General features: G+C 42.9%; 1 protein-coding gene across 11 annotated transcripts in view; it reads left to right on the top strand.

Moving 5' to 3' along the window:
* The window catches only part of mast2 (microtubule associated serine/threonine kinase 2), a 159,939-nt gene that overhangs the window by 92,750 nt on the left and 53,041 nt on the right, over positions 1-14,148 (top strand). For 8 of the 11 annotated variants that reach the window (XM_030432461.1, XM_030432465.1, XM_030432473.1 and 5 more), the window contains one exon: positions 3,958-3,989. In XM_030432461.1, coding sequence (XP_030288321.1) covers positions 3,958-3,989 — 32 coding nt within the window. Of the gene's footprint in view, positions 1-3,957; positions 3,990-8,560; positions 9,420-12,869; positions 13,098-14,148 lie in introns of those variants that run through there. The other 3 variants (XM_030432467.1, XM_030432466.1, XM_030432468.1) reach the window with 3 other exon arrangements.

Genomic DNA, 14,148 nt, shown 5'->3' with positions numbered 1-14,148 from the left:
TTGAGATACTTTCTGGTGTCTGTTTACAGTCAGTTTGGAGCTGACGTCTTTGTTAATGTTGGTGAATTCTTGTGTGAAGCTTGTGTTGAATTATTCTTTGAGAACCACACGGGAGTTCTTGTGTCACAGTTAATTTATGTACTTCTGTAATATCCACCAAACTCTTCTTCTCTTTTGGCTTCTCCCACTTATTCCTCGATTCAAAGCGCTAAATCTAGTTTGTTGTGTGTTGGAGGAGTTCTTTTCTCCTCGGCTGGGAGGATCTCTGTCTTAAAACACCTTTCCTTTTGAAGCTTACCTGTAAGTCTTTGGATGGAATTAAGAAAATTCAAGAAAGCATTACGACATGTCTTAATGATCTCATCTTTCATCCTCCTGCACTGCTTTCAAAACTTCACCCGTCTGAAGTCTTAATCCCGTACATGCCGTCTTCCACAGAGAGGATTAGTAACCTAGTTCGTAATATTTGAGGTTACAACTAACAATTATATTCATTGTTGATTTATTTCACGATTAATTGATTAGTTCTTTGGCCTGTGAAATGTCAGAAAATTGACGAAAAGCCTGCAATGACGTCCTCACACAAAGATATTCAGTTTACTGTCACAGAGGAGGAAAGAAACCAGAAAATATTCACATTAAAGAAGCTGGAAACAGATTGATTTAATAGTTGACAACATATTGATCATTTGGTTCGGCTCTACAGGGTTGGTTCTGTTCTGTGTGTGGGATTCTGATCCAAAACAAATCCTGGATCGAGTCAGGAATTTGTCTTCCACCGAAACCCGTCTCCATCCTCAGGCTGTGACATGGAGCTGATACCTTTCAGCCTCTTTACCTCCACTCATCCTCTCCTCTCTCCCTCCATCTCTCTAATCACATCACCCTCCCTCCCTCCCCTCTCTCTCCCTCCTTCCTCCCCTCTCAGCCATGAAGCGTATTATCGATGCCCGTCCTCCATCGGGCAGATTGCTTCAGGCTTTGTGTTCTGCTCCTCTTATCCTCGCCGTCGCTGGAGATAATTTCATCACAGCTCGCTTTGTTGCCCGTTTGGTTTGTTTAACACAACCAGGCGTCTGTGTGTATGTGTGTGTTTTTATATTGGGCATTAGTTCTTTTCTTTCCCTCTTGGGTAATTGTTGCGGGGTGGCTTTGGGGTGAACGTCCTCCCTCAGGGCTCAGATAGCAGCAGCGGAGACGCACACACTCATAAAACCACACACACTAAAACACACAGTGTAATACAATAAAGTGTCAGAGGAGGTTTCAGACGAGCATCATTTCACATTACAGAGATGTGTGTGTGTGGGCGGATGGATGATACGAGCACCAGGTACTTATACAGGCCGGCACTCGTTTCCTCTCCACCATCTCTAGTTTTCTTTTTATTGTTCTGTTGTAGAGCCAGACGGGGGAGTCAGACTGAGGAGGTGAGGCGGGGGGGAGACGGGGGGGAGGCAGGTGATGAGGGAGAGGTTCATAAGAAGAGGAAGGAACGAATCTGAAGAGCCTCTTGAAGAAACTTCTCACTGGATCAACCACAATTAATTTTCTGTCAGTTTTCTTTCAATATTTTCAAGGTTAATTATATTTTTTTATTTAATTCAGCAGATGGATGTAAAATCTCTGCACGTGCATCATTTTCCAGAGAGAAGCTCAAACACCTGAGACCATTTATAAGAACAAAATACATTTTTTAATGGAAGTATTTGTATTCAACTTTTAAACAACATTTAAATACAAGAGAACAAGAATATGTGACACAAAGTCTGTGAAAACCAACGAACAAGCACGTAACAGAAGCAACAACATGTAAAATAATATATCAAGAGATGAGGGGGGAGATGTCTCGCCTCCACCTTCTGCTGTCATCTCTGTGCTGTTCGGTTCCGGCTCACCTGTAGAGTTTAGTTGTTGTTTTGAGTGTAATCACAGTCTGCATTTTTCAGAGGAAACGCAGGTGAACAGAAACTCTCAGTGCTCGTCTGTAAAGACCTGCAGCGTGAACGCAGCCGACGGCTGAGAGGTTACAAAGGTCGCCTCCTCTCCTCTGACTCTCAAACCGTTTCCTCTTCCTCTGTTCCTCTGGGTCGGTCTGGACAACATCTGTTCACAGAACTAATAGCATCACTGGGTCCAGTTTGATGGACAGCAGCACACACACACACACACACACACACAGCGGCTAATTGGTTCATCTCTGGCGGTTCTGTTCTGGGGAGGTCAAATGAAAACAAGCAAAATTTTGATTGATGTTATCACAGACACGCACGCACGCACGCACGCACGCACACACACACACACACACACACAGACCTAGCCCATACAGCCACCCACCCACTCACTGTGCTCCGACTAAACTAAACTCCATTACGTCCATTAGCTTATCAGCACGCAGAGATGTGAAGAGATGGAGGGCGACCCAGCCGTCCCACACAGCAGCACAGAGTCTGTTCGAGTGTGATGGAGAGATAAAACCTGGTCGCAAACAGAGACGAGTGCTCTGCACGTGCTCAGTGAGCACGGGGAGGTCGTCTAATTAATCAGAGAGCGGCATATTTTACATAAATTCACACTTAGGAATTATCATAAATCAACGAGGCCGGACTCTTTTCTTCTTCTTCTTCTTCTTCTTCTTCTTCTTCATCTTCATCTTCATCTTCATCTTCATCATGTGCTGTTATAAAGCTGCTGCATTATACCTGTCGGTTAGGAAAGTAGTTTTTACAGCCAGTAAAACTGCACCTGAACGCAGCACGACAGCAACTCAAAACAGTTTCAGAGCTGCAGCGACTATTAAGATCGTCAGGAAATAAATGTGAAACCATTTGATTAGTTCTTTCTATTTTTGGATCATTACTTGAACAAAACAAGCTAACTGAACACGGAACTGTGTGTGTGTGTGTGTGTGTGTGTGTGTGTGTGTGTGTGTGTCAGAACTGTCCATTATGAATGAAGTATTGCTTCACTGATGGATGCTGATGAAGGTGTTAATGATGCCTTTCAAAGTAAAACCAGCTGTTGACCTACTTTGGGAACCTGGCAACACCCGGTTTCAACATCCATGTACCTCAAACGCACACACACACACACACACACACACACACACACACACAGATGATTAGTGCTGTTGGCCAGATGGCGCTCTCCAGGAAGGCTGTAATGTCGGTGGTCTGTTTTCTCCGACTGTTTGCAGGAGCTGTCAGGTTACAGGTTGTGCACAGATGAGCAGCGTGTTGCGTTTTCTTTGTTGTCCCTTCTGCTGCTGCTGTTTTAAAAAACAAAGTGTAAACTTTCCTTCACATGAAGACATTGTTCACACATTCAGGTTCAAAGCCGGTGGACAGGCGGGTGGCGTCTCATCGCTCTCGTGCTTCCAGGCTTGTGTTAAATCAGGCTGTAAGCCAAACAGCTGAGTTGTCTCCTACTGTACAGCAGAGAAGCTCCTGATGATTATTGCGACTCTCCTCTGCTCCCTCGTGGTCACTTGTAGAAATGCAGCTCAGGTGCACGAAACAAACTCACCTTCTCCGATGCTCGGTTGTGAAACAGGGTCTTCAACCTTCAGCCTTTTCTTATTTCACCTCCAGATGTGGAGCTGAGACTCCTTTTTTATACATTTAACTGATATTTGTTTGTGTAATTGCATCTCTCATGTTAAAAATTTTAATTGGTAGCAAAGCCTGAATATCATAAAGTCCATAAAACGGAACAGGTGTTATTTTTGTAGCTCTTTAAACACCTGAGCAGAGCACCAACAGGAGCTCTGATGTTGAAGCTGCTTGTTCGTGTTATGTCACAGTGACCCCTGTTGGTCAAACAGCTGTACTGACTCTTCATAACGACACCAGTGCTGCACCATGAGTCATAAACAAAGTGACTTGTGTTTTTGTTAATAATACTGTCTGGAAAGTGAACATGTAAATAACTGTATCTCTTTCTCTCTGTGTTTTTCAGAAGGAGCTGAGCCTTCCCAGAAGAGGCAGTTTGTAAGTACCCATCATCCCTCTCTGTCTTCTGTCCAATCAGAGCCGTTGTGTTTTTCCCAGAGGTTTGGAAAATCTCTTGACGGCACAATGCAATGAACCACACACAGATATAAACGTCATCAGGTGGTGTCTTCTGAATAAAGGTGGAAGAGAAGCTGATGCTCCACCTTGAAGCACTGAATCTTTGTCACGTGTTTCTGTGGAGGCTTTGAGTTTCTGCAGATTGTCTTTGTGTGTTTCTAATCGATATCGTGACAATCCCTCTGCTGTCGTCGACCTAAAATATCACCTACTAGTCCTTTAAATATCAGTCCTGAGTGTGTTTTGTCTCAGCTGTTAATCCTCATCAGGTTGCACAGAGAGAGCTTCCAGTAAAGGGTTAAAGGACAAAGTTGAAGAGCCACTGAGTCCATGTGTGTGTGTGTGTGTGTTGTGTTGTACAGCAGAACAGCTGAGCATCTCACTGTGGATGGATACAGACCTATTTATATCAGTGTGTGTGTGTGTGTGTGTGTGTGTGTGTGTGTGTCAGCTGATTTATTGACCTGCTTCAAAAGTTCTACATGTTGGGAAACAGAAGTCTCGCTGAGCTGTTAGAATATGAGGTTTCTCGTCACAGTCTGATAACTCATCAGTCGGTCTGGAGTTTGTCTGAGCTGCTTCAAACACAGCAGCTGGGTTCAGATGAGGTTCTGTTCCTTCAGCAGTGGAGATCCAGGTTCACAGGTTCACTACACAGCTGTATACTGGAGTACCAGTCAAGTATGAGTGTGTGTGTGTTCATGCTTAATCGTCTCATGGTGGAAACATTTACTTACCCTGCGTCCTGATTTAATTTGGGAACGAGGGGTCAGGTGAAGTGTTCCGTTTGGAGGGCCGTGCTCCAAATGGAAGATTTTCAAAAATAGTCCAAAGCTACTGGTTTGCTGGTGTCTCTGTAGCTAACTAGCCAGCTAATTTAACGTCTTTCTCGCTAATTTGTGCATGATGGTCTCACATTTTGACATATAGAGAGCTGAAGTGACGCCAGTCCACTTCCGATGAACCCCACGGGACATTTAGTTTGGACAGTCTGTGAATGGAAGTGAACGCAGAGAGACAAATTATATATGGATCCTGTTTGAATTGTGTCATGAATCACAATCAGTTTATTGATTTGGAAATGGACAAACATCATATATGTGATTCATGACACAAATCAAGGATTGATACATTATTAGTCTCTCTTCATTCACTACCAGACGGTTTTTCTCAAATTAGATCCACATGAAGGGCCGTGACATCAGCTCTCCATTCCAACGTTTGCGTTTAATGACACATAATACTTGAAGTTTCACTGATATCAGTGCAGACTGGCCAGGTGAGTGGTCAGGTAATGAAGCACTGTTCTCTTAATGTGATGACTTGATTGACAGTGTGAAGTTGTGAACAAAATGCAAGCGTCCATGCTTTTTTAATCTCCTACAGACGGATGGTAAACAGCGTTGTGATAATACCAGGATTTCTACAGAAAAGCACAATAAATCACCACAGCTGGAGACGACATACTAGGTGTTTCTGATAGAGGTATCAGGTGTGTGTGTGTGTGTGTGTGTGTGTGTGTGTGTGTGTCAATGAGCCTAAGCCTAACCTCAGCTCTAATACAAACAGTGTGAAACACCTTGAACTTCTGAGAAAAGGTCTCTGGTACAGTTTCTAGGGTTGGGAAATTAAATTTGGTGAGCAGAGCTCTTGAGGCACATAAATAAAAAGAATGAATAGCAGCATGTTTTTGCTGCAGTGGACTGACAGAAATTATGAAGGTTTGCTTTTGTATAAATCATTCAAAGGTTAGCTGCAGAGAAAACCATGTTTTGTCCAACCACATAACTCTTTCCAGATCCACAGAGATAATAACAGGAATGAAAAACCATAGACAAGTCAATTTGTAGATGAAGTCAAAACTCTCAGTAAAAACAGGCCACTTGTATCTTTTATCTGTCCCTGATCTGAGATTTAGAGTGTGTGCGTGTGTGTGTGTGTGTGTGTGTGTGTGTGTGTGTGTGTGTGTGTGCTGCCTCTCTGACTCGGTGGAAGCGACAGTTGGGCGGCGGCGGCGGCGGCCTGCTGTCTCTTTAATGGACACGGATCAGGAAGTGATGGCTCTGAGACAAAGTCTGTCTTCTGTCTCTGATCATTAACTCAAAGACAGACAGTCCTCTCCGCTTCACTCCCTCACTGAATCACTGCTGTCATGATCTGTGTTTGTATTTTTAGTGCCTGTTTTCCTCTATAATCTCTGCCTGCTGCCCACACAAATCAGATTAAATCATATTTTTAGACCTGGCTGCAGATACAGTCAGTCTCCTGCTGACATGAAGAGGAAAAGTGAGAGAGTAAAACAAAATATATATATTTTTTCCAGTGGTCAGAAAGTGTTTTACACAATATTTTAAGCATTATTGATTCAGCTCATTATCAGGGCTATATTAGATGTTTAAATATATAAGCAGCATTTTAATGTTCAATCTGGTCGAGTTGGAGCTCATTTAAATTACTTGTAATAGTTTAATTTACTGTATAACAATGTGTTGTACATAAAAAAAGATCATTTTAGGATTTTAAAAGTTTTTAATCTATAAAGGTACGATGACCTTTAAAATGCAGTAAAACAAAAAGTATTATTATCTTTTCTAGTTAGCTTGAAATAAACAACACAGTTAACAAGGTGGCAACAGACTCTGGTAAAAGTAGAAGTACTGATTCAGCTTGTTTACTCCAGTAAAGTAATAGATTACAGGCTCTGACATGTACTCAGAGTATCAGAGTAAAAAGTCTCCCTCTGAAGGACATTTGTGGTCAAAGCTAACTGAAGCTCACGTCATATTAACAGAATTCAAAGACTATTAAAGTTAAAGGTAGAATCAGCAGGATTTGTCCCAGCTGTTCCTGAACGCACCACAAAGACAGTTGATTGTTGAGTCTCATTCCCAGGACGTCAAATAGACACATGTTGGGTTGGTAAAGCGTCCCGAGCAGCAACAAAGAGAGAAAATCAGAAACTCTCTGCAGATACGAGACACTAACACGCCTTTTCTCCACATTCCAGTCTCCCTCTCTGTCTGTTTACGCCTTCTTACGGCTTTTACGTCTTTGTCTCGTCTCGCTGCGTCTGCCGTGCGTGATGAGAAAATATCCATAATTCACCTCAGATGCATCAAACTAAAGCAACGAGCCCGTTATGAAAATTTGACGAGAACGTTCAGATATTTGTGATCAGATGTAGAGAGGAGAAGTCAAATACTCAAGTAAAGTCCAGATCCCTGAAACATCTGCTGAAGTACACAGTTGACCCAATGAATATTTGTCATTACATTAACTGACAGCGGTTACATATTTGTTCGAGTGCAGTAACAACTGGAAAACAAACTGAACTCTCTCTCACAGCTTGTTAAACTAGAAGAACAACATGGGTCTGGACACAGAGGACACTTGTTGTTTGTAATTGAATTTATCTTTAAAAAGTCACGTGAGTAAATCAGTTGCATCAATCATTCTGCTGATGGGCTTCAGAGAGGCCGAGAACAGAGTCCAGCCTTCAGGGAAAATGACTGCTTCAAGGATCATTTTGACCTGGCAAGACACACACACACACACACACACACACACACACACACACACACACACACACACACACACGTACGTCCAAGTCCAGGTCGGTGTGTAATGACAATCTCGTGTCCTGCTGCGACGTCAGTTTAGTAATCACTCCACATTAGTTCTGTGTGTGTGTGTGTGTGTGTGTGTGTGTGTAACCCTACCCTCGTCAGATCAGTGTGTGATCCAGCTCATTGTTTATGAATTAACAATCTGGCATGTGAGCTGCATTTAGCCCATCAGGGTCAGCGGTGTCCCCGGGCTTCTGAGAAACCAGGACAGAGCCTGTGAGGGGACAGCTGCAGCTCCTACATGGTCTGATGGCAGCGTCCTCTCACTTCATGTGTCACAGGGAGGACGAGAAGTTTCCTTTTTAGGCTTTCATCTGTGATCAATGCTTGAACTTTCAGCTTCACAGTCAAGTCTTTGGTATCTATACTTGAGGGTTCACTGCAAAAATAATGTGTCTATCGTGCAATATGAGAATGTAGTATTCCATAATATTATCAAGTATTGATCAACCTGTAGTTAAAACCAAAATCTTTATTATAAGCAATGTTCCAAGTTATAAAGTTGATAATCTAACATGAAAATATCTTCAAACGTGAGAGGTTTCAAGTTAGAACAATAAGTTGTCATGTCAAGTATTGTGAGGCTTCATTTAAGAATATATATACATAAAATTTAAATATAAAATAAAAAAAAAAAAACTACTGAAGTTGTTTGTTTCTGTAACTTCCTGCTCCTGCATGAGTCAGCAGATGTAGTTTGCTTAAAGAAAACGCAAAATTACTTTTCTTTTTACAGTAAAAACTCCTAAAAAAGGAGTGAAGAGAACATCTCAGGCTTCCCTTCTGTCTTCATATTCGCACCTCCCTCCCTCCCTCCCCGTCTCTCCCCTCCTCCCTCCCTGCCTCCCTCCCTCTCACTGTTGTTTGTTGAGCACACGGTCAGTCCTCCCATCTGATCACAGCGATCAGACTATCTGAGGCTTCCAGGAACTGAGAGGGATTAACTGAGCAGACCAGTGTCCAGGGACGGCACTCTGTTCCTGGGGATGTGCAGCCGGTGCGTCCCCTCTGAGCCTTTTGTCTGGCAGGAGCTGAAGGTCCGCTGCGAGCAACTAGTCTGAGCACGACGGATCGCTTTCCTCCTCGCCGAACCACTCAGAACTTCTCTTTGACTTTGATTGGATTAATTTTTTATGCAAGAACAGGAAGGAAGAGTGTCTGACCTTCTTACTTTGGATTATCCAGAGGAAGAAAACATGAGAAGGCTGAAATCCCAAACGAGTGGCTGTGAAAGGAACACCGAGTGTGTTTACCGAGCTCAGATTAATGTGTGTGTGGTCCGCACGTAGCTCCACACACTGTGTGTCGGTGTGTGTGTGTGTTTGGAGGCAGTCTGTTGGTTTGTGACTCAGCATGTCTGTTCTTGTTGGTGGAGGAACAATCTACCCCAGATACCTCACATAACTGTGTGTGTCTGTGTGTAGATAAGAGCAGGTGCTGACGTGACACACACACACACACAAACACACACTCTCTCTCTCTCTCTCTGGTCATTCCTTTATATATAAAAATGCTGTCAGGGGTTTGAGTCATGGAGGACTGACTGTGAGACAGTTTTGGGTCTGCGTGGAGCTGCCCGGGGGGTCAGTACAGAATGTGTTTGATGGAGAGATGATCCGATGCAGCCCGGTGGATTATTAAAGATTACAGCTGAGCCTTTTGTCCCGGGACACAAGATGAAGAGGAGGAAGGAGCGAGCAGGAGCTCCACACCTCCACCTCCAGTAAGACCGTGTGTGTGTGTGTGTGTGTGTGTGTGTGGGTGTGTGTGATCAGATCTTACTCCTGTTTTCACGTTTTCATTTGTAGTCTGCTTTCATCCAAATGTTTTAAGCACATTTTAATAGAAAATGCTAACATGCTAATGTTTAGCAGGCATTGTTTACCATTTCCTCCATTATAATTTAGCGAGTTAGCGTAGCACAAATATTAGCCAAATCAAAACAACATAGTTCAACACTGCAGACTGGCATCAACTCTAGGCTATCAAACCTGGAGATGTTTTGCATTTTTAGTCACTGTCAGCCAGTCACTGGCCGGCTGACTTGATTTTGCAGGCGGATGCTGTTGCCGTTATCACAAAGTCAAATATTCTAACATCGATACATCGGCCGATATTCATCACATGTGGTTATCAAACACTTCTGACGTAGATGTAATGCAAGCAGGATATTAAGAGGTAACATCAGTGCACTGAAACAGTAAACCTTACTTGAACTTTAAGAATTATAGATAAATCCAAAGCATCTTTTGTGCATTAAAATCACAGCATATACGCCGATACCAATACTTATGTGATAGGCCAATATCAGCCCGTATATGTCATTATGAACAACTGTTTAAAAACTTTTCAATAAATCTTCATAGTTTGTATTTTATTTGATCTTTTTCTTAACTTTCATTTTCATCCTAGCTGTTATCATGTTCCTCACAGACTGAACCTTTCACCTCACTGTCAGATCACCACAGTTAACACAGTTTATTCTGTGAGGGACATGAACTAACTTAAATGTCATGCTATGTTAAATTGGATAATGAAATGACTGTGACGTGCTTCTTGTACTGATATCTTCTTATAGCAGCAGCTGACTGAACAGCAATGAATTGTCTTCATTCACTTTTCTGGAAACGAAATTAGGGAAACATTTGGATGAAAACATTCATTTTTCTGTCTTCACTTCTGTCAGGATGTTTGATTTAAGCTGTGGGATTAAAGTCTACAAACTATAATACCTGCTTCACAGAATAAGAGTAGACTGTGTGGAAGAGAGTGAGGAGGAAGGAGCCCCCCCCAAAAATAGTTTTTGACAGGCCTACATGGTTCCTGTTACTACGTCAGTGTCACTAGAAATATGGGTGTGAACAGGGGGAGCTTACATTACATACAGGCAGTCATAATACAGAACATGCATAGTGTACATACATACTGAATGGAAAACCCTGAGGAGACGGAAACATGAGACGCTTTGCGAGTGGAACACCAGCCGGGAGGGAAGTCCTCCATCAGCTCCGCAGGCTGCAGGTCAACAGCACAAATGAAAGAGGGCAGTGAGGGTTATTAATAAACTGATAATTATAACATTTAATACGTGATAATTGACCAAATATGCAAACTTAAATGAGCTGATTCTCTACAGAACATCTGTTGCGCGCGATAATTAGCAACTTCAGTTCCATTCCGTGTAATTTCAGGTCACATCCGAGCTCGTTAGTGCAGCTGAAGCACATCTTTAGTCGGTGCACAGATGATTAAAGTCCCTTTCAAACCTAAAAGTTGCATTTTAAAGTCAGTGGCATTGCTGTCAGCTCTCAACACTTTCTGTGGATGTAAAAGAAAATACTTGAATTATGGAAAACAGCACTGACACAGCAAGTAAACCTCTGAACCTCCAGAACCGGCTGCATGTATTAATCATTAGTGGTCCAACAAGCTGCTGTAATATTAAGCAGTCAGCACGTTCTGATCCATTTAGTTGATTAATCCGGATCAGATGCTCTTCATGTGACCCCATCTCTGAAATTTGACCCGACTTATTATCTGATCTTTAATTCAATTAAGGACTTTTCTATCATTCAGTTTTTGTTAACAACAGTGGCGGTGCACCACAGATGGTCCGACAGTATGTTGGGGAAACGCTGCATAAACCACAGTGTGTGCAGCCCTTGACTCCCCAGCAGGTGGTCTCACCCATTCTGTCCCTCCCAGCGGGGGGGAGGGGGGACACGGTGGCCTCCACCATAAGGTCCTCCTGCCCCGCAGATCAGAGCCAGCTGAGCTCTGTAGATCCTGAGCAGAGGGATTCTTTGCAAGTATATTCATATCCACTTCAAGTTCTGATTCTGGACTCGGTTCCTGATGCATCTCTTTGAAAGACGTTTATTAATTCCACACCCATGATTTGATTTACTGAAGCTCTTTGATGCTTAACATCCTGACTGAGTTCTGTGAAGTTGATCCAGAACTTTCTGTCCAAACGTTTCCCTCCGTGATGAGTTAGTTTGCGAGGCTTCCTGCCTGCTGTGAGGGGACATCTGCAGGCAGGCGGAGACGGAGCGGATCATTGGGTCGAGCTCGGAACTGCTGCTGCCTCGAACACTGTTAATGTAACATCCCGTGTTCTCAGAGGTTTAGCCTTTAAAGCCCTTTTAGATTTTGGTGGCTAATGTTAGCAAACTTAAACTTTAAAAGATATTGTGTAGAAGGTCGTCCACACCAAGAACAACCACTGTAACAACAACATTAAATATATTAAAGTATCTTAATGGTATAACTCAAGTGGATGATGGAGTCCACACCACAAATATAACGATTTAAGACTCTGATAACTCGGTCTGTTAATCAAACACTTACACATTTTACCATTTGGCTGCAAATTACACATAAAAAAACAAAACAAAACATCATTTTTCTGGATGTTCTGCCAAAAGGTCTCTGTTGCTGATGCAGTCGAGTGTTGGATTCTCCTCATCTTTGGTTTATTTTGTAAAACCACTTCAATCTGGAGGATATTTTGTTTATGCCGTGCAGTGATCAGCAGGAACAAGTCATCAATATGTGTTCTCCTCAGCGCCCGGCACAGCTGGGACGTGTTGTTGTGCAGGCTCGGAGCTGATGTTTACAGAGCGACACCGTTCATCAGTGTGGCTGCTAACGTTGTTATCATGATAGTTATTGTTACAGCGATCGCTCTCGGTGTGGACGGCACTTAACTGACGTAACTGCATCATTACTGTTCTTCTTCTTCGTGACTAAAGTATTTAGTTTCAGTCTGATTTCCACTTATGGCCTCAGTGGCAGCAGTTAGATCGGCTCACGTTACTTTGGACTGTAGGAACTTGTCAGGGGTTTTATTTTGATTTAGACTGAACAATTTACATTAAAACAATTTACATTAAAAAATAAATAATAGAAAATAGTTCTAAATCCTTACATGTTGAATGACGTCACAGTTCATGATACAGCAGGACAGGCGGTAGAGTTAAAAAGTTAAAACAGACAGATGTTTCCACTCAGGGTTATTAACTGCTTTTAAACACACACACACACACACACACACACACACACACTCGTTCTCTAAAGCAGTCCTCCTCACACACCCCTCTCTCCTCACCCGTCTCTCTTCCTCCCCTCTTCATCCTGTCTTCCACTCCTCCCCTCCCTCCTCTGTTGGCAGAATCTGGTCGCCGGCTCAGCTGCGTTGCCACGGCAACAGCAGCCTCCTCCAGCACCTGCTGTCCCCCACTTCCTTTCATCCCTCCGTCGTTCAGCCCCCCGTCGTCACCCTCTCCCCCTTCTCCTTCTCCACCACCTCCACCTCCACCTCCTCCTCTCCCTCCCTCTGTTCCTCTGATGGCCCTCTGTCAGCCCCTGTTCACCAGCGAGGAAACCCCTTCCTGTGGAGGTAAGAGACGCGCTGTGTCACCTCATCACACACCTGTTTGTTTGCCGCCATCACACGAGTGTCCTGACCTTCTGCTCGGCTGAAAGGTTACTGAACGATATTTTGAACTTAAAGGAGAATTCTCTTTGTTTCACAACTTACTTCTGTAGTTTTGGACATAACAGTTGATTAGAACGTTTTCCTTTCACTCAAATGTAATTTAAGGATCTAAATTAGAAGCTGAAAGTCAAAGAATAATAGTTTTTTGCACGTGTCTGCTTTCTAAATTCCCAGCCCTTCTCAGTTGTTGTTGCTTGGATTGAAAGGGTCAGAACCTTGAACAGCTGGGAACCTCTGAATCACAGGAAATGTCCATTCCTCGTCCAAATATTGACACTAGTGACACCCAGTTCTTTTTTTACTGTATGAATGTTTGGCACTGCAGACTCTGAAGCCATCAGAAAGTCATACTTAGTAGGCTACAGGAGCTGTGTACGATACAGATACAATCTCATCACGGTTTTATACAATCACGTGTGAATCTTCACTGGCTTTAGTTTGAAAACCGCCAGCGTGGTCACTGATTCAAAATATTGTAATATCTGTGAGGCAGAGTAAACAGAAAAGAATGTGTCTTGCCCAATTCATGCTTCTCAGCAAGTCCATAAAATCTAAAAACGTCCCCCAGATGTCTGCTTTCACAAGAAGGGCCGAGTTTTTGCTGCTTCCTCCCAACAAAGAAAGGTCATTTTTGCCAAGTGTGTGCCTGCAATTGAATGCAAGAGAACAATGTTGCAATATAACTTTACAACTTTATTGTTAAATCAACAATCAACACTGGTAGGCTGTAATTCTGTGAAGGTCAACTCCCAATTATGCCGCGTCATCTTCATCGAGACACATCTAGAAATGTGTGGAAAAAATGACAACAGAGCGTGTGCTTTTGTCCAATCAGGTAAATTAAATGTCAGACAATTCAAGGTTCTTCATCACAATGGTCAGTTAAGCACAAAGACACCACAAAGGGATTAACATCACATTATAAACATATCCATCGTCCAGTCTCACGTCA

This window comes from Sparus aurata, chromosome 11 (genome assembly GCF_900880675.1).
Source record: "Sparus aurata chromosome 11, fSpaAur1.1, whole genome shotgun sequence".
Classification (NCBI taxonomy): domain Eukaryota; kingdom Metazoa; phylum Chordata; class Actinopteri; order Spariformes; family Sparidae; genus Sparus; species Sparus aurata.
The sequence above is the reverse complement of the archived record's forward strand: the minus strand, read 5'-3'. Positions and strand labels throughout refer to the sequence as shown.